At 40.2% G+C, this 20,913-nt stretch overlaps 1 protein-coding gene across 4 annotated transcripts; it reads left to right on the top strand.

Annotated features, from left to right (window-relative positions):
- Positions 1–304: 304 nt before the first annotated feature.
- On the top strand, positions 305–19,461 carry ZBTB21 (zinc finger and BTB domain containing 21). 4 transcript variants are annotated; one of them, XR_013956413.1, is made up of 3 exons: positions 898–1,311; positions 2,178–2,391; positions 4,771–5,243. XR_013956413.1 is itself a non-coding variant. In XM_080612860.1 (2 exons), the coding sequence occupies exon 2, from the start codon at positions 11,268–11,270 to the stop codon at positions 14,442–14,444; it is 3,177 nt and encodes a 1,058-aa protein (XP_080468986.1). In that variant the 5' UTR covers positions 305–409; positions 11,255–11,267; the 3' UTR covers positions 14,445–19,461. The 4 variants fall into 4 exon arrangements, 2 of the variants coding, with proteins under 2 accessions (XP_080468986.1, XP_080468987.1); XM_080612860.1 differs by lacking the exons at positions 898–1,311; positions 2,178–2,391; positions 4,771–5,243 and adding exons at positions 305–409; positions 11,255–19,461; XM_080612861.1 differs by lacking the exons at positions 2,178–2,391; positions 4,771–5,243 and adding an exon at positions 11,255–19,461 and having other exon boundaries at positions 904–1,311.
- The last annotated feature ends 1,452 nt before the right edge of the window (positions 19,462–20,913 follow it).

Below are 20,913 nucleotides of genomic sequence, written 5' to 3'. Positions count from 1 at the left end.
CGCCGTCCCCGCCACGCGGCGCCTATGGCCCATGCGCGCGTGTGAGAGCTTCTGCCCGTCCGGTACCTGTCGGGGGAGCAGGCGGCGGGTAAAGGAAGGGAATCCCCCGTAACCGTCTATTCCCCGTTAGCCTTCCCCGCCGCCGCGCCAGCGCGACGGCTCCCCCACCCCCCCCCCCCTTTCATACCCCCCCCCCGCCCCTCCGCCGCTCCCCCGCCGGCCAATCGGAGCGCCGCGCACGTGACGAGCGTTCCCTTCGATGACCTCATCCCTGGTGTGGGATGACGTCAAATTCAAGATGGATGGAATCACGGCGGCGGCGGCGGCAGCAGCGCGCGCGGGCTGAGCCGTGAGAAGGAGGCGCCGTAAGGGGGGCAGCAGGGGTGGGGCGCGGCCGGCGGCGGAGAGGGTGAGTAACGGCCGCGCGTCGCGCCCGCTCCGGGGGCTGCCCGCGCCGCGCGGGTCTCCCCGTGTACAAAGGCGTCTTTTCCTGACGTAACTCTGAGGTGGTGGTTTTTTTACCTCCCCTCCCCCCTCACCGAGCGGGGCTGCGGTCCCCGAGCCGCGCCGCGCGCATGCGTCGGTTACGAAACTCCTCTCGCTCGCCTTCCCCCTCCCCCCTCCCCGCGCATGCTCCCTGCTCATTGAGGAAGCGGCGGGTGTCCGCTGCCGACGGCCACATAAGACTCGCTGGGGGCTGCCTACTGCGCATGCGCCGGCTACCTCTCGCGCGCGCGTGCGGTGCGCACCTCTCCTCCTTTTTCCGCCCCGTTGCCTCCCCGCACGGCCGGAATCCCGCGCAACTGCGCCGGCGCGGCTGTCTGTGTGGGGGGGGGGGCGCCTGTGGTCGTGCTCTTACTTTACGCGCATGTGGGGCGGTGTCGTTGGCTGCGGAATTCCGCGCAATTGCGCCTGCGCCTCACTTGGGGGTTGGGTGGGGTGGCGGTAAGGCAGCGCGGGTGCTGGTACGCTTGTGTCGTCACCCGTTCCCACCTCTACCTGCGCGGGCGGGAGGGTGGTGGCGCCGCCTCAGGAGGGGGTTACCCAGCCCCGCCACACCGCAACGGCCGCGTGAGAAGCCGCCGGGACGCGGCGCCGCGGAGGCTACAGGCGCTTCCGCCTGTGGGGCTGCCCCCGGGCAGGTGCCGGCTCCGGTCTTGAGCTGTGAAACATGGCAGAGGAGCCAGGGGGGCTGCGTCTCGGTGCTGTAGGTCCTCCCCGGTGTGTCTTGAAGGGAGAGCCGCGGTAGCCTGCGCGTTTCAGGGCGGAAAGCATCCCAGCAAGGTTCCTGCGGCGTATAAGTACATGCAGGTATTGAAGTTTAGCTTGACTAGTCCAAGTGCTCCTTGGCTTTGTTAGTCATGAGGAAAAAGTATATCTCGTAATCTAGCGGGAAAGTCCTTCCTCTGAACTGCACAGCAGCGTGTGCTGTGCCTCTGCAGAAAGCTGTGGGAGGTGTTTGACCTGACCGCAGCTGTCAGAGAATCCTGAAGTCCAAACTATCATTGTATGGCCAGACTGGATGCAGCTCATGTGAAGTACCGTACGGCAGGAAAACTTAGAGGAGTTATTACTGAGCCAGGAAATACTGTGGAATCTCATTCTGTCCTGAGTAAGCTCTTAATAATGAAATGGCACTTGTTTAAAAAGCTATTTGGTTTTTTTGGTAGTAGTGGGAGTTACAGTGCGAGTAAGCGGTAGGTAGGCTGCAGGTATAAGAGATCGTGGTGAATTCCATGCGGTGAGGATCTTGTAGTTATAGTTAATATTATCCTTAGATAAAAGCTCGTATGAATATAGATTTTTTTTAATGTATTTTTTGCACAACAAGGTTTTCAATATTAAATGAAGGGTAATAGATGTGTATTACAGGTAAATCTACTGCTTTTTGTTTGTGTTGCCTGAACGCTGACAGTTACAGTGTTCTGTTCTGACTTTGCTCTAACTGACAAACCAACTGCTCTGACTAAAATTTTCCACCAGGGTTATGGTAATGTTCTTAAGGGGAAGTTTAGAGCAAACTTTAGCAACTGTTTTTATAAACCTTGTTGGCAAAAAACCACAAATTATGGGGCCATCTCTGGTGGAAGGGCATCTGACATCCCTTTCTCTCAGAAATTTTATTACCCACATGCTGTATGGTTGTAATCTCATAAGAACGTTCTGTTTACCTGTAGGGAGTCCAGACATCTAAAGATGCTTCGAACATCTAAGGAACTGTCATTTGCATGTTCTCAGCAGGGACTTGCAGGGAGATGTCACAAATGACAACCTATGGAGTTTTCAGCTGCAACGATGTGTGCCACACCAGAATTTATCCAGGGGTTCTCCATCTGTGAGCTCCCCTGCACCCACTGGAGTGAAGATGACCCCTTGGGAGCAGAACTGAGAGTGAGTGATCGTGTCTTTCGCTCTCAGTGGTATTCTTGCTCCTCCACTAATTTCGATATTGCCTTGTGATCCCAAACAGGATTAAAGTCATAATGAGTTGGGTGCTTTTTTTAATGCAGAAGATAACTTATCCTTTAGTAGGTATTATCACTTATTTGATGTAAAAAGAGGCAATAGATTCTAAGTTCCTGAAGTCCTTTTTGTGTTCTACCTTTAATCATACGCCAGTATGATTTATGTTGATATTTGCACCTCCTTTTCTTAGTGTGTAGGTTCTCGGTGGCAGGGTGATACTTAGTCAGGTGACTCAAATTCAACACGTTTCTCAGTCTGAGAACGCTGCAGATCACTAGAAGCTTGATATCACTAAGAGGCTGGGGTTTGTGAGCTCATGTTTTTGTGTCTGTGATGCTAGAGAGTACTGATATCCAGAGAATTAAATAGTTGGTGCTGTGGTCTTCATAGTAGTGCTGACTATGCTTTCCTTAAAATTAGTTAGAGGCACGCCAATGTTTGGGTTTAAAGGACAACTTTGCAGGAAGCTGTGAGCTTTTTACCATACTGAGGTTGTTTCTTTTTGAACTTCAGCAGCTGTGAAGCAGATACCATAAAAATAACATCAAGTAATTTCCCATTACAGTATTCAAGATTTTGACAGTTGTTTTATCTGAGAAATAGTGATAAGTATTGTCTATAAACACGTGTAGACTTCCAGGGTGGAGGAAGGAGGAGCTGGGAGAGGAAGTTGGGCTGTAACCACCATATGGTTTGTACTGCACTGGGAGGTACTATGCTCTGAGTCACACACCACAGTTGCAGCTATTTCCAGCTCTTATTAAAAGAAATTATCAACTTCTGAGCAAGTGAGCTGTTTCTTAATGAACTCTGCTACTTTTAATGATCTGCGATGCTTGGTAGGGAAGAAAAAGAAATCTTGAGAGGCAGCAAAATCTTTTGTTGCGAGTGGAAAGACTGCAGTATGCCCTGCTTTAAAATGTATGTTCTGTGCAAAGGGATTTGCTTTCCCCAAATATTTATAGTATAGATTTAATATTAGTCTATGTACTGTAATCTTTTTTCCTTTTTTTTTCTTAATGATAATATTTAAGACAGCAGTTTTCTTACATTTTCTTTCCTTCAGCAGTGAAATAAAAAGTAATGATCTGTTGTCTTTGATTATTGGCTACTTTATGTATTACGTTGTTCCAGAATAGTTTGAGCATATTTTATGAACAGGAAAGGAAGTGCCTTGCAGCAGTTCCACCTTCCTAAACTCATTCTGCCTCCACCACTGCCTATCAGTTCAGCAGCCTTACAGGCCATCAAAATAAAGTTTTATCACCTAGTCCTGATTGTTGAGGGGATTCTCTCTCTGAGATTTAGTGAGCACACATCTGTTGTACAAAACTTTTCGTACAATCTGTGATGAAAAGGTATGAAAAATCCTTTGGCCAAATAATTTCAAAAAAATGTTGTAATGCTTTGTCCTGTCATAGTAATTTGCATACAATTAAATTGCAGTCTTGAGGAAAGGAAGAAGTATTTTTCCTTTGTTTTGTCTCAGAGCATTAATCTCCTTATCCATGGTTTATCCTACCTCAGCACTTTAACGGTGTGAGTAATCTTTAGGTTGCAGTTCATTCTCAGTAATCTCTTTTTGATAAGTTGTGGTGAGCACAGAAACAGTTCTCACATGGGGAATAGCGGATGTTTCTGCCACTCCTCACTCCCCATGCCTCTGATCCACAGCTTTCCCTCCACCATTGCATGGCTCATGCACAGACCAGCACCAAGCCTGACACCAGAGTACACTAGAACTAGGACTGTGCCACTATTCTCAGTGGGGTGGGTGCTCACGAGCTAAAAAGCATTAAACTATTTGGTGTTCTGGTCTGAATACATTTATGAGTATCTTCAGAGAATCTTTTAAAAATTGTGTACTTGAATAGTAAATGTGCCTCACAAAAGTCCTTTTGAAGTAAGAAACATGGGAGGAAAAGCAGCAGAATTACAGTGGTTTCTAATCACTTTTTGCCACAATGTAATTTACCTGTCACAACCAAAAGGAATTGGTTTAATTTGTGCCAGGGTATAACTCTAAGTACAGTCTTTCAGCTATTGAGGTAAACGGCCAAATTCCCTGGAAGTTCAGTAAGAACAGGACTGGCTCCTTTCTCATAAATACCTTTGAGGAATAAAGTGTTCTTGCTCATGGAGGGGGATTTTTAATTTTTTATTTTAAGGTATGTGAGACGTTGCCTGCCTCCAAATGCACGTGTATTTTGAATAAGCTGAAAATCTTCCATGTGCTCTTCGTGACCTTATAAATCTCTTACGTAAAACTCATGTGAAAATGCTGTTGTCTTTCCCCTTTTGCAGTATCGTCTTCCCAGTATCTTGCCCATAATTACTGATGGCTGAATGGAGATGATGGCTGAATGGCGTTTTCTTTGGATCCCTTCAGTGGGTGGAAGATACCTGCGTTCCCTGAATCATAGGTTTCTCACTTGGCAATTTTTAGGCTCAGGTTTTATATTAGTTTTGCATGTTTCAGAGTAAGTGCATGACTTTTCCCCTAGTCTCTTGTTTTCTTACAGAAATCTTAGTGTAAACACAATTCCGTTGATAGAAAAGTACCTTATAGTCATATAATTGGCTTCTCTTCCCATCTGAAATACACTTTGCCTATATAAAGCACCTTTATATTAATAGAAATGTGCCCACAAGTAGGGCTTGTCATTTTCACTATACCAGCAAAATTAAAAGCAGTATGTAGACAAGATTTTATTGCGAATTGGGACAGTTAAACATAGAAAAAGTGGCTTATATAGTAAAGCAGATGATGCAATATTACTCAGTTTGGTGAGTGTATCTCAGCATTACCAGAAAAATAATAAAGTCAACCTGGAGAAAGAATATATGTGTATATGTTTGGTGTGTGTCCCCTTCTTCAGATTCTCAATTTCATGCATCTCTTAACTAAAAGTCATATGAAATATTTCTGGGGATGAGGTTTTTGTAGGTGTTTACGTTGTATAGCCATCAAGCCTTTTGGGCTTGCCCCATCAGAGACTAATGGCAATGTTATGAAACTCATGAGAATGAAACCTGAAGGGATTTTTAGCGAAAGGTATTTTTTAAGTTCCTTAGTCCCTTGATTTAGTTTACAGAAATTTGGATGATGAGTTAGACACCTTTCAGTTGAGGCATTGAGGCTAAGCACAAATCCTTTATCAAACTGTGTTTGTTGTGTTTTAATCTTCATGGACGCTTTCAAGAAGAACCATAAAAGCTCACAGCTAGCGTACATTCCTGCCCTCTCCCTTACCTCTAGTAGCTGTGCAATCCTGCAGCTGGCTGAATCAGTTTGCTGATCTGACAGCAAGCTAGTCCTTCCCTGGTGGGGGAGGAGAGATGAATTGCTCCTTGCAGGAGCAATCCCTGGGAGAGTAAAATGACATTGCACCCTTAGCTGCTGCTTGTTTGTAAACAAGAGCAAGGACCAGTGGAACTTTGTGGTGCTGCTCTGACATCTTGTAGTTTGCTGCAAATTGGGAAGAGCTATTTTGAGTGTCAATTGGCAGAACTAAGGGTACTGATTGTGAAAAGTAGCCTCTAATTTCAAAGATAATTTCTTACATCAGGATAACTGTTAATTCTTTGTCTCTAGTGGGGGGCCGAATAGAGAGACTGCACAATATTATAGAATTTCTTCCTTTGCTGTCTAAATTTCTGCTTCTTTCTGTGTGAAGGATGAATGGTTGAAAATTAATACATCAATTTCACACACTAGCAAATACATTATTTATCCGATTTTATGCCTGTCTTCATACCAGTAAGTGTCTCCTTGCTGATGACCCATTGGAAAAGAAAAAAATCTGTCTTCATGGAGAAAGTTTGCAGTATTATCTGCGCTGAAAACGGTGATAGCCATTTAAATCACATTTAGTTCAGAAAGACAGAATCCCCAAACTTGCAATGAGAGATTACTCAAATATTTGGTTAGAAAAAGATTATACAAGTGCAAGCAATCTTGCTCTGCAGGTTTGGAGCTTTCACATGTAGCTTTTGGGGATGTGTAGCAAGGAGGGTGTGTATAAATATATATACACGGACTGTAGGAGAGTATCTGTGTTGCCAAGGCTATTGATGAGAGAAGAGGCATTTGATAAACTGCTGTCAAACTGACATAATAAAATCCAACATATGATCCTTGAGTAGAAGTTTAAGCAGTGTAGGTTCCTTTTGTATCTGAACTCGTGGTGAGTAATAGAACATTTTTCCCCCGTTGTGTCTGAAGCAGCATGTGAATTGTCAGAGCCATCAAATCCTGTGCAAAGCACTCACAACTAAGTGCAATATTCCCACATTTACATGGGGATACACCAGGAAGTCACATGTGTTTCCTGGCTGACTCTTATAATCCATGTCTCTGTGTTTTTCAGTGGGTTTGCTCCCACCACACTTCTTGTGTATGTTATCCCTGTTGAAACCCCTGTTCAGTCCCCCATCTTGCCAGTCTCCTCTGTATTTCCTCCTCCATTGTATTCTCTGCTTCTAACTGAGGTTTCTTACAGCCCTGGCGCCTCCTTGCTGCGACTTTGCATCTCATTAAGTGTTTCAGGTTCTTGCTGCCACCCCCAACATGCTGTTAACATAGCTTTAGCTGACAGCTACGTTGTTGTAATGGAAGTCAGCAGGCAATGTCAGCATCTTATTTTAGTTGCCTGTGTATTTGCAAGTGCAAGCTGTTATGCTGAAATTATTCACATGAATACCTGCCTGATTCTACCAGTAAGGTTTTGGCATCAGTCACTTAATTGTTTCTTAAGGTCAAGTTTCAGATGGGAGGAGCTGACTGAACCACTTGCTGACAAAGAATGGGTAGGTTCTTGTCTTCTTTTGCTGCAACTCTGGTGCTTATCTGACCTCTCAGTGAGCTGGTTAAGCTCCTAACCAATAAAATAGCAAAAAGATCTAAAAAGCTGGATTGATTTTTTCTTGTTGTTTGCTGATTTTGTTTGTTTCCTGCTTCATTTTAGGGAGCTGAATCAACTTACTGGGAGGGCAAATGAGCACAGAGATGGTGAAAGGAAGAGAAGGGTACTACAGGGCTGGGAGGATGACGTGATAGTAAGGGATGGAGGAGAGGAAGGGGGAGTACCACTTCAAAAGCAGGTGTATGTTGAAGATCAATAAGCTGCTGGGCCAAAGATTAAGCTTTTTCACCCTTTGCTTGTGAAGAGCAATTTCCTTTTGTCAGAAAGTAATTTTGAAAGAGTTGTCTTTTTCTATCCTTGTTCAAAACCAAAATAAAATAATCTTGCACCAAATTTGGTACATAGGTTTCTGAAATCTCATTTGCTGCGATCAGTAGAGAGGGCTGTTGAAGACTGACACTAAAATCTCTTCTTGGCTTCATGAAGGAAGGCTGTAGTGCTCCAGCTGAACTTGCCCTTCTTGGGTCTGGACACTTTCTGTCACTGTTCCTCCTGAGGACCAGCAGCTGCCGGTGTGTGGCACCTGAACACAGACAATGGGAGATTTTTCTGTTATGCTCCTACTGTTTCCTTGATGTCACCCATACATCATGGAATTGAGGAGGAAAAGCTTTGTTTCCAGTCAGTAGCAAAGACGGCTGGAAAAGAATGGTTGGAGAGAATAGAAGCAGATTATCTGGAGGAAAGACCTTAGGTAGTTAACGGCAAAATAATCTTTGGCTGAGGAAGTATGAGTCCTCAAACACCTGTAATCACATCTAGTATTCAGGAGACTGCCATAGTTCTCTTATCTGCAGGTAACAGGCTAGGCACACCTTTTATGTCAGGCAGAGTGCAGGGAGCCAAGCATTGGCTGTGAGGACAAACTGTTGTAAGGAGTTTTTTGTCTTCCCATGGCTGCTCTGCTACCACCGTTTGCTGCCTCTTCAGTTATGCCAATGCAATTGTTCTTGAGATTGTGGTTTAAGATAAAAATTGACCAGCATTGGAAAAGAAACAGTATTTGGGGTTTTTATTTATTGTCTGGTCTGCAGCATAAAACATGCCTGCAAATATTTGTACTGGCAGAGCTGAAGGAGTGAACTGCAGTGTGCAGTCTTTGATCAACTTTGCTATTGAAAAGTGTTCATGTAAAATTTTAATTCATTGTACATTTACTGTGGTAATCTTTGGGGGCTTTTTGTATCTAAGTATTTCAGGCTTTCAGTTGATCTGTGTAAACATCTTAAAATGGTTCTACAAACCAGTTCTGGTTTGGTTCTTGAAGTGTCATAGCTTGTTTTATTTCTGACTGTTACGTTTAAAGGCTATTAAGCTGAAAGTCAAGCACTTGAATTAGGAAATTCCAGGATTAATGATGCCTTTGCAGGATTAATTTGGTCCCTTGCCCTTTCTGTATGTTGCAGCCTTGGTTACTGTTAAAGTGACAGAGTTATATTGTACAAAAGAGTTTTGCCTCCTTCACTGCACAGAAGAGACTGCTCTGAGAATGAAAGGGAGGATTGTAGTGGGATGCTTATCCCTGTCTTGTTTAATGTAATAAATTGAAGGTGTTCTGTGAATAAAAAGGTGAATGTGGAAGAAAGATGTGTGACTTGGATTCTGCTTCAGACCTGCAGATTTTACACCTGTCTCTACTAATAGCATTACTGGTTTATGATGGACTGTTGTAAGGAACACATTACATGGTGTTTACTCTGTGAGTGTCTTACACAAAACACAAGGCCTGGGTAAAGCAGATTAAAATGAAATACTTGAAAATATTTCAAAACGTTTGACTAATATATTCCTTTCCTACTGTGTTCTTGAAGTATGGGTTCTACAGCCGCTTCTGTTGGATGTCTCTTATAATACTGTTTCAGTTCAGGTTTCCTTCATAAGCATACTATTCATCTGTTACCTCCCTATCCTACGCTACAACTTGCATCCCAGATGAATCACTTGAGTTTCCAAACTCAGTTTCTTTTTGATGAAGCTAAAGGAAAAGATGCGTTCCTGGAACACTTGTTCTAAACAACACTCTGTGTGTTAATGCGTGCTTAGGCCATGAGACTGGATTAGAGCCAATCAGACTCCACCGCTTTAAATTGCAGTGGCATCCGCAAGGGAGATGAGTAGCACTGACAGTACTTCTAAGCAAAACATAGAAAGCCAACTAAGTCAGTTTGGATTCTCAAATTCATAAAAGCTTGACTGCTCTGCATTTTTTAGGGGGGTTGGGGGAATTATGCATTGTAACTCTGATGTGAATTAAGGGTAAATTAGTGTTTATGAAATGATACTGCAAAGCACTGAAACACTCAGTGCCGGTTGAGTGAGGAAACAGAATTCTGCTTTTGCTATAGCCATGATGCTGTTAAGTCATTCAGACAAGGTAGTTTGAGACGTAGAAGTGGTAGCTTAGCCCTATGGTATGATCAATGCCCTGAGACTCTGAATGCAGCACACTTTAAGTCATTTCTCAATAATACCGATTTAGACTTCGATCACTTACTTGTATCCATTAGTTGTAAGATTTACCACCGTCATTAATCAAAGGGTTATAGCTTCTTAATAGTTTTTTATTGTCAGTTTTCCTTGTGAGATGATGAATAGTGGACCCTTTTTGTTGTAGTGGCATACATTGCGTATAAATTATAAGCTAAAGAGTAGCTTCTCAAATCAGCTGTGAAAGAAGAGAATTGCTTCAATCAGACACATCACTGGCTTGTTTTACTACCACCATGGAGGAAGATAGTGTAAAATTCTTAAAGGTTAACTTGAACAGAATTGTAAGAGCATCCATGAGAAAAGAAAATTGGATATTGCTGATTTCTCTGTGTCTGTGCATGCGCACAGATAATACAAATTTAAATCTGTGTCCCAGAAGTTCTTGGTTTAAACCAACTTAAAACCTGAGTCCCTTCTTTTGTTAAGATCTAATCAGCAGTGTACTGAGTTACTGAGACATCCTGCAGTACGGAGCAGGTTGTGTTTTGAAGCATATGGAAATGGAGATCTCTGTACTGCAGTTTAATTTGTGCTTATTGTACTCTTGGATGCATCTGAGGATAACTGTTCCTCAACTTTATGGGTTGTGGGCATAAAGTGCTCTTATTTTAATGAATAAAACAGAGTTCAGTTCTCTGATTGCTTTTAATATAGAATAAAGCAATGCAGGGATACTTCAGTTATAATTGTGTCATTTTGAAGAAACCAGATCCTGTCAGTGCAGTTATAAGTGATATATTTGATAGCTAGAAGTATATATTAACAATACTTACTAAACGTAAGTAAACATGATGAATGAATCTAGATTACAGACAATAATCCTGCTTCTTTCTCCTTTCCCAGTATTGCTCTTTCCATCATCCTGTTAAAAATGATAACAAAATCCTATTAATTTGTTTAGTCAGCAGGAAACTGACAGGGTTACTTAGCCTCAGAAAGGTGACTTGGCATAACTGAGCTTTAGATATCTGATTCAAAGAGTTTATCAATGTAGTTGTCAAGACAGATCTTCATAAAGCTAAAGCTGGGAAAATGATAGTGAAAGGATTGAACTGTTTCATCATGTGGACAGATGTATTGCTGGAAGAGAACACAGTCCACCAGTTAGTTAGGTGTAATATTCTTGCTGTAAAATGAGTATTTAGCACTGTATTTGACAGCAAGCACATGACGTGGTTCTTCTCATGCCTGTGATAATAGTTTTATTCTAATTCACATAGCTTTCCTCCAGACAAGATGCTTTCTTCAGCAGTGTTGATGGTGGGTTAGCCAGTTTATGAAGTACAGAGGAATTAGGTGTGTTTACTTTAATCTCTAACAACAGTTCACAAGAGGCAACCTACAACTTCTTTTTTGTTGTTGTTCTTTTTCAGAAACATCAGAATCATGGAGGGGCTCTTGCATTACATAAATCCAGCGCATGCCATTTCACTTCTAAGCACACTGAATGAGGAGCGTCTAAAGGGACAGCTGTGTGATGTTGTTCTCATTGTAGGAGATCAGAAATTTCGAGCTCATAAAAATGTTCTGGCTGCCAGCAGTGAATACTTCCAGACTCTGTTCACAAATAAGGAGAATGAGTCTCAGTCAGTGTTTCAACTTGACTTTTGTGAGCCAGATGCTTTTGATAATGTGTTAAACTACATTTATTCTTCCTCCTTGTTCATTGAGAAAGGCAGTCTTGCAGCTGTGCAAGAACTGGGCTACAGTCTTGGAATATCCTTTCTTACAAACATTGTTTCTAAGAGTCCTCAAGCTCCTTTTCCTGCTTGCCCTATGAAAAAAATACTGTATCAAGATGAAGATGAAAGTAGTTCTCAGAAGAGAAGTGTCATTGTCTGTCAGAACAGAATTGAAGCACAAGTGAAAGGTATAAATCAAACACAACATGATTTAAGCCATACTTCTAAACCTTCATCTTCTGTTGCTGTCAAAACTAGCAGTAGACCACAAGTAACAAAACCAACTGAAACCCTTCACAACTTATCACTGACTGAAAGGAGATGGCTGAAAGAAAGCCCTGTAAGCTATACCAAGGTTCATGAATCTTCTGGAACTGTGGAGGATCAGAGCAGAGGTGGTTTACTGAAAAGGAACACAGTACTTCCTCAAATGCCTTTAGCAGAAAAAGAAATTGCAAGCGATGAACCAGGAAGCAGTGGTCAGCTTTTAAGAGGAAAGGCTGCAGAGATGTCATTAAAAAGATCACGCCCACCAGTCTTGTCTCTGCGTGGTACATCAGAATCTACGTTTTTGTTGCGAGAGGCGGGAAAAGGAAGTTGTCAAGGTGAAGACAGGAATTTGCTATATTACTCAAAGTTAGGGCTAGTAATCCCATCTAGTGGATCTCGTCCAGAAAACCAAAGTATTGACAGAAGTGGGCCACTTGTAAAAAGTCTCCTTCGAAGATCACTGTCCATGGACAGCCAGGTTCCCATTTACTCACCTTCTGTTGACCTAAAACCTTCACAGGTATCATCATCCTCCTCACCGGGAACTAATGATTCCCAGAAGACATTTAATGTTGTATCTCAAAAGTCATCCTTGAAAGAGTCATCAGAGAAATTAGTAGTAGATGAAAAACCGCAGGTAATACACCCACATCGCCTTAGGTCTTTCAGTGCCTCTCAGTCAACTGATAGGGAGGTTACTTCTCCGCTCACAGAGGTGCGAATAAAAACTGAACCTAGCAGTCCACTTTCAGATCCTGCTGAAATAATAAGAGTTACAGTGGGTGATGCTTCAGCATTAGTAAATAAAGACTTTTCTTTTAAAACTGAGGATGATCATAAGGAACCAAGTAGCCTTCCAGCAAAAAGGAGATTTCAAGCTGGTAAAACAATACCATTCAAGAAACTGAAGGCAGATGAGCAGGGTTCTCCTGGGTCAGAAGATAACTTTGAGGAAGGCTCAAGCCCTACGCACCTTGATGCTGATTTTCCTGATTCTGATGTCAGTAAAGATGAATACAGTGAGTTGGAAGAAGCAAGACCAAATAAGAAATTTAAATGCAAGCACTGCCTTAAAATTTTCAGGTCAACAGCAGGTCTTCATCGTCATGTTAACATGTATCATAATCCAGAGAAGCCCTATGCTTGTGATATATGCCACAAGAGATTTCACACAAATTTCAAAGTGTGGACGCACTGCCAGACGCAACATGGAATTGTGAAGAATCCCTCACCAGCTTCCAGTTCGCATGCTGTTTTGGATGAAAAATTCCAAAGAAAACTGATCGATATAGTGAGAGAGAGAGAAATTAAGAAGGCTCTAATCGTTAAACTAAGACGTGGCAAGCAAGGTTTTCAGGGACAGTCTGCTTCACAAGCACAACAAGTCATCAAAAGGAATTTAAGATCGAGAACCAAAGGAGCCTATATTTGTACCTATTGTGGGAAAGCGTTTCGTTTCCTCTCACAATTTAAGCAGCACATAAAAATGCACCCAGGGGAGAAACCAATTGGAGGAAATAAGGCTCTTAAGCAGAAAGATCATATTCATATTGAAAGTCCAGTAGAAAACAAAGAGGTTTATCAATGCCGTCTTTGCAATGCTAAGCTCTCTTCACTTATTGAACAGGGAAATCATGAGCGACTCTGTAGAAATGCTACTGTCTGTCCTTACTGCAGCCTTAGATTTTCTTCTCCAGAGCTGAAGCATGAGCATGAAAGCAAGTGTGAATACAAGAAGCTTACTTGTCTTGAGTGTATGCGTACCTTTAAATCATCCTTTAGTATTTGGCGTCATCAAGTTGAAGTTCATAATCAAAACACAATGGCTCCATCAGAGAACTTTTCTTTACCTATCCTGGATCACAATGGTGAAATAACTGGTTCATCAAGATTGCCTCCTCAGGCAGAATCCAATAAAATGAACAATTTTGTTACTGCAAAGGAAGATGGTGTGTTCAGTGATTCGTCAGAACAAATAAATTTTGATTCTGAAGATTCCTCGTGCCTACCTGAAGACCTCAGTGTTTCCAAGCAGTTTAAAATTCAGATCAAAGAAGAGCCTGCAGATGACATAGAGGATGAGGTCACCGAAACGAGCAGGGAGCCTAAGGAAGTAGTCTCCAACAAAGATGCTGGTTTGTGGCCCTGTGAAAAGTGTGGGAAGATTTTCACTGTACGCAAACAGCTGGAGCGTCACCAAGAGCTCCTATGCTCTGTGAAGCCATTTATTTGTCACGTGTGTAACAAGGCCTTCCGAACCAACTTCCGGCTGTGGAGTCACTTCCAGTCACATATGTCACAGGCTGCAGAGGAGTCCACAAATAAGGAGCCTGAGATATGTCCACCAGCTAATTCTCCGTCACCCCCACCCTTACCTCCCCCCCCACCCCTCCCCAAAATCCAGCCTTTGGAGCCTGATAGTCCTACAGGCTTATCTGAAAGCTCCACTACTACTGAAAAATTGTTTGTACCCCAGGAGTCAGATACACTCTTCTATCACGCTCCACCACTCTCAGCAATCACTTTCAAAAGACAATACATGTGTAAACTCTGTCATAGGACTTTCAAGACTGCTTTTAGTCTTTGGAGCCATGAACAGACACACAATTAGCTTTAACAGAAAAGTTTAAAAGCTGGTTCATTGGAGGCTGTGTTCAGGATCTCAGATGTATGCCATATAAACTAGACATTCAAGAGTATCAAAATGACGACAAGGATGACAAAAAATTTGGAATTTGTGATGCTGCTTGGATTTGAAGATTAAGGTAAACTAACTTGGTTAGTAGATAGAAAGCAGAGTAATTTAAAATACTGTGGTCTGGGATCTAATAGTAACAGAATGATTTTTATTTCATTTAACGCTGAAATGCGATCACATCTGGATTGTATGCATGGATCTTCATCCTGTGATGTTGGTGTGTGCGTGTGTATTATATATAAAGTTATATATTAAATGAAAGAGTAACAACAATTTGGAGTCTAACTGTGAGTTTATAGTAGTGAAATACTGTAACCAACTTCATTTTATTTTTTTTAAAAGAAATCAACACATGAGCTCCATATAAATACTTGCCATGCACTTGCAGTTAGGGAGGAAGTGGATGGAGTGTCTTGCTGTATTGACTTAGGTCTTAGAAACCTTTAGCAATAACAAAGAAACCTCAAGTTTGAGTAATCCTGATGTTATTGGATACAAATGTTTGATATTTTAAGGGAACATAGGATTGGTTTTTTGTTATATGGAACTTGTGCAAATTAAAATAGAAAGTCAGCAATATTATTACTAAGATTTTATATAAAAAGTAGCAGCAAGCCTGCTTTCAGCCATTTAATTACATGTTTCTAAGGAAAATTGGGTGGGAGGGAGTACTTTACTTTCTATAATGTCCAAAGACTAATTTACTATAGATACTTTGGTAGTTGAAGTCGTATTAACAGCCATCATAATGCAAACGGTACTGTTTATAATATGAACTAAGATTGAGTGGATGTCAGACAAGTTTCATAATTTTGTTTCCACTATTTGTACAACTGTTTGTAATTCTAACTACAAAGGAATGTATAACTATTAAATAAAAAAAAGAGAGCTCATTAAGGGACAGAAAATGAGTTCTGTTCCTACACAGAGTAATAAGCTTGGCCATGAGTACGAAGATATGTTTTAATATAAACTAAAAATGTAAATATTTATATAGACACCTGTATAAATGAAGAAGTATGTATTTGAAATTTGTATTAAGCATACATATCCAGCTCAAAGCAGAGGAAAAAGCATCACACTACAATCACTGCATTTTATGAATACAATGCATAGAATATTTCTTTCTGATGCTTTCTATCATGTGTGATACTGTGTTGCAGTTTTCTGATTTGTTGAAAATCATGGTAATAATGGGATGCAGGTATTCCGTGTGGTTCCGTTATTTTACCTCAAATCGACTGGAGTGTTTAGTATGAGATCATTGATATTTACCAGAAGCTATAGTAAGGGTCCAAAATTATTCTGTAAGTAAAAGAACTATTTACCCAGAAGTAGGTGGGAAACTAACGGTGAAGAATTCTTCTGCTAGAATTTAAACTTGGTGGAGTGGTGATGAATTAAAGTGAACATAAATGATGCAAACAGTGTTTATGATCCTGGCCAACTTTACCCTGTATGGGTTGGAAGAAGGGATTTGCATTCCACACTACATACTCTGAGTCCAGTCTGTGTTTGCTGAAAGCAACAGGATTTTGGTAATGAGTTCCAGGGAAGCAGGAAAGAATCTTTAATTTCAGCATCTCAAGTAAGAAGAATTGCAGGCTGATACCAAGATTTAGCAAAATTAAGCACAAATGTAACTCCTGAGAATCTGAGGATGGGAATCCTTAGTTAGGCACATGCAGAAGGAGATTCTTTTCTCAGTGAAAGCCCAAGTGTGTCAGAGCGCACAGATTTTTTTATCATTATTTTTCCTGTAAGTTAAATTGAAAAGAATTGGCTCAGGATGGACCCCTGACGTTTTTTCAGCTACCAAAATATTGCAATGTTGCTTTCAAGCCTCTTCTGTTTAATTTTTGTTTAAAATTGTTACTGAACACTTCTAATAGTAACGTGGTGTTCTTTTTTTTGTCCTCTTTCAGGCAAATTATACCTGAATATGATTACACTAATTTATTAGAATATCAGTTAAACTCTTTTGGTGACATTGCAATTAAAACAAGGTACTTGTTTAATAGTGACATTTCCAGTTACAGACTTTTTTATTTCACCTAATTAAAACTAAATCTCTTTCTTACTAGAAATAATTTCAAAACAAGTTTATTGCACTTCACCTGGTTTAATAAAATCAGAAAAACATAAAGCCTCCCTAAGTATCCTTTAAATGCCTTTAAGAGATCTGTGCATATAAAATATAATCATGGGGTAGAGTTTTTTTTATGGTTCCTAAGTTTTCACCAATGATTCCTCTACACAACAGTCTGCAAATTTATATGTAGCCTTTTAAAAATCAGTGTGCTTTCTGAAGGAAGATGGCAACTAGGTCGACTGTGTCATAATTATCTAACTTCCAACTGGAATTCTGCTATGTGATACAATGACAAATTTCACACACTTAAATGAAAAGCTTGTGCAACAGCTTTGAAGGAACCTTGATGTTTTTCCTAGTACACTATGTGTTATAAAAAAATGCATAAAATATTTTGGTCTGAGTAGCCTCTTTCTAAGCGTTTGGATTTTGGGGGGGTTTTTGTTTGAATTTTTTTTTAAGTTTTTTGAGCTGTGTGGGTTGGTTTTGTTTTTTGTTTTTGTTTTTGTTTTTTTAAATTCAGTTCCTGTTGTTTAATAAAGGAATTCAGGATCTCTGAAGTTTAAATAGGAGATGTTTATATAGCAGTTGTGGTTTTCTATTAGCTTTTATACAGTATCTTAAAAAGCCCTTGATAGAAGTGTTTATTTTGGAGGATACCGAATAAATATGCTTCCACTTATATAACTTTAATATATGTTTTAAAACTTAAATTATGGAAAAAAATGTTAGTTGCTTGTTTATAAATAAAGGTCTTTTGAAGAGTGTCTAGTTTGGCCTCAGCCAAAATAAAAGGCAAATTTATTGATACAAAAGCCTGTCTTCATCATATTTTGTTTAATATTTTAGCTGTGTGCTAAAGTGACACAAAGTTAGAGGTCTTGTTAAATATAAAAAGTGGTTTGCTTCTTTTAAATTTTGTGTCAGGAATGTGCAGATGTTTTAATATATAGATTAGAATCTTTAATTCTTCATTTTTTTGCTATTTTTATAATCTGTCGGATAAATCTCAGAGGACTATCCTGCTTCAGTAGAAATACAGTGGAAACGTTTCTTGCATTTAAGAGAAGCAGGATTGAGCCATGAAATATATTTTGATTTGGGTTTTTTTCGTTTTCGGGCACTGTGTTGGCAAAGTGTCTAAGCCTATGGTTAAGTTCCTTTAAGATCAGTCTTAATGTTTTTAAAACATGTGCTTCAGCTCTTTGGTAAATTGGGACCATGAACAACCTTGAAAGAGCAATGGCAGAAAATAGGTACAGAACCAAAAGTTTAAGTTAATTTTCCTCTACAGAAAAACTGCATCTACAGTTAGGGTATAGTTCTGTAGTTTTATAAAAACAAAGGACATGAACCGGTAATAATAGAGTCTCTACTTTTGGGGGATTTTTTTGCAAGGGGGAGTGAAACACCATCTGACAGTTAATTGGGCAGATAACCTGCTGAAGCAGTGGGTGACACTAGAATTTGTCTTACGTATTTCAGAAGGGAGATGTAGCCTTATCCATGAACCAAAACACAGCTCTAAAAGTCTTCTTCCTGCATTTCCTATTTAGGCAGGCCTTCTAGTGACATCCAGTAGATTTTTTTTGTGTCTGATGTTTGTTTTTCCCCAAGTAAGACATGCAGGTTTGGTCTGAAGCTACACATAACTCTTTGTTTCCAAGCTTCCAGCGATAAAACTAGAAGTTACTCACGTGGGATAAGGACAGACTATGCCTAATTTTTTGGCATTAAACAGTGAGGGTGCAAATATCTGGCATGAGCCTGTAATCTGGCAGGTGCCTATACTGTTTAATAAAATTGTTTACATTTTCCTACTAGAAGATTTAGATAAAAATCAAAGCAAGCTTAAGGGTTTGGGGTTTGTTTGGGTTTTTTTAATGTTGCTGTTAATGAATCAGTGTTAAAAACTTTGTTGTTGTTTTTGTTGAACACAGCCTAATAGTATTTTTTTAATGTCATTGATTCTTGTTTATTTAAAATGACTTGTGGAAAACTGTACTATAACTGTTGTACATAAAGGGACACTATCAAGAGAAAGGTTGTATACAGTAAATGTACTTATCTGTATTAAGAATACTTGATATTAATAAAATCAAAGAATTTAAAAACAGGAATTGAGTCATAACGAGCTGCTTTGGCATCCTCAATTGTTGCAAGGATGTCTGAAAAATATATCTGAATTTTGTGGGTTGAGCTTATTTTCCATGTTGCTTTTTCTCTCGCTATTCCAGAATAAAGGACTCAATCCATTTTTTTGCTTTTCTGGTTCCTCAGCCATACAAATTACCTTTTAAAGACACAAGCTTCCCACTATTGCAGCAGCATCTTTAATTAAAATGCGTACATAAAACCAGAACAAACTATCTTTTGCAATGTAACATGCAAAATACATATAAAGTGCACATTTTAAGGCTTATTCTTGACAGTGTCCCTTTAAAAAAAAAGCCAGGAAAATGGGATCACTTTTAGTGCTTGGGTACAGAGGAATAGTTTCTTACAGTTTCTAGAAATTTGAATTACCCAATATATTTGCTATGGAGTTTTCCAGTTACACAAAATCACTTGTCATTTTAAAGGATTCTAGAGGTAAGACAAAACAAGCTGGTTTTATAATCCTGTATACCTTACGGTCATTCTATATCCGTTCAATACCTGAGGATGGCTTTTTACTTTTTTTAGGACTGAGACTTAATAGCTTAGGCTAACTTTTTCTTTAATGTAATGTAAATCCATTGCTGCTTTGTACAACTTTTTCTACTGTGTGTTTTCTTTACTTAGATCTTGACTAAGAAATGTTGGCGCCCAATAAACTTACACTTTGTTTCTTTTGAATTACTGTGTCTTATACTGGAATCTCTTGGCAAAGTGTGATGTTATCGTACATACCATTGTGTCCGCGGGATGGGAATTTTGTTTATAAAAGAACATCTTTTGATCTATTTGTTGGATGTAAATGGTATTTTTTACATCACTAAAATAATGGCTTTTTCTTTGTTTTAGTACATTCCCCACTGAACATTTTACTGGAAAATACAAGAAAACCAACTGCTCTAAACAATTTCTTAAAAACTTGAGTACAGCCCAGATTCTGCTTCCTATTCAGAATGGAACTTTCTGGAAGCAGGGTTACATCAACTGAGTATCTCTTTCATCTAAAACTGTATCAAGCCAGATGTTTGCAAATACACGGTCAGGAATGTTTATGGTATTTTGCAGTGCTGTCATTGAAAGCAGTTTTGCTGCATGTATTTCCCTCTTCAAAACCCCCTGTGTGTGGATTCCCATGATGCAGAAAACTCTTTTGGTAACAGGGTTTACTAGGCCTCTCTTCAAAGTAAATGAGATGTATATTTGAGAACTCTTAGGCCAGTTTTCTCAACTCCTTGGCCTCCACAGTGTCTATCCTTTGTGCAGTTTGGTTGAACCCATTGACCAACTTCACTCACATTTAGCAGAGGAGATAAGGTCTCCGGAGTTAATCTTTTAACAGGTTTCATAAAAGTCACTGACTGAGTAGCAAAGAATGGTCTTAGTGGGAAGGACAAGATTTACATCAAGAGCATGTGCTGAGCAGTTATCTGGTTTTTACCCCAGCACTTGACATCCCAGTGTGTGCATGTGTACTATCTTGTCAGTGTAAGTGGGGCAATAGGTCAGGTGAAACGTAGGGCAGAGATGCACTTCAGAAGTTAGGTGAGCTGTGGTAAAGGCAAAGAGAGAGCTGAGAGCTGCTCTCTAACTTGTTCACAGAGTCATAAATCACCAAAGGTTTGGCTCCCTCTTTCTCCTTTCTACATAGGGAACTCCTCCAGCTCTTTCCGCATCCAGTTAAGATCTACATACACTCCTCTCTCTGTTACTGTTTCAGAGCAGACTAAGATCTCCTTAGATGCTTCACAGAAAATGCCTGCTGTAGAGACCATGCAACCTATATTTGACATAAAAGTCAAGAAGCAAACCAAAATGATTAAAAGTTACTGATAATGCCGTAAGCATTATGCCCGTTTTCATGGTGGATCTAATTCTAGCTGTGTGCTTCTAAGACAGTGCTCTGCGAACAAATCCAGTAATGTTTATTTACTTTTCCCTTCATAGGATGTTTCCAGTTATCACCCTTTTTTAATATACAAACACTAAGAGGATATTTTTTACTTCTTGTGTTACAAGTGGGTAATACTTGTTTCCAGTCCTGAAATATTCTCGTAATAAGAATTTTCAAGGTCTTGGCTGCAGTGAAGCAACATACACAACTTTTATTTCCCCTTCATATTACATGTGTTGAAA

This window comes from Psittacula echo (assembly GCF_963264785.1).
Source record: "Psittacula echo genome assembly, chromosome: 3".
Taxonomy (NCBI): domain Eukaryota; kingdom Metazoa; phylum Chordata; class Aves; order Psittaciformes; family Psittacidae; genus Psittacula; species Psittacula echo.
The sequence above is the reverse complement of the archived record's forward strand: the minus strand, read 5'-3'. Positions and strand labels throughout refer to the sequence as shown.

Excerpts from the sequence above, each read along its gene's own strand:
- ZBTB21 (XM_080612860.1), top strand. The coding sequence starts at position 11,268 with ATGGAGGGGCTCTTGCATTACATAAATCCAGCGCATGCCATTTCACTT.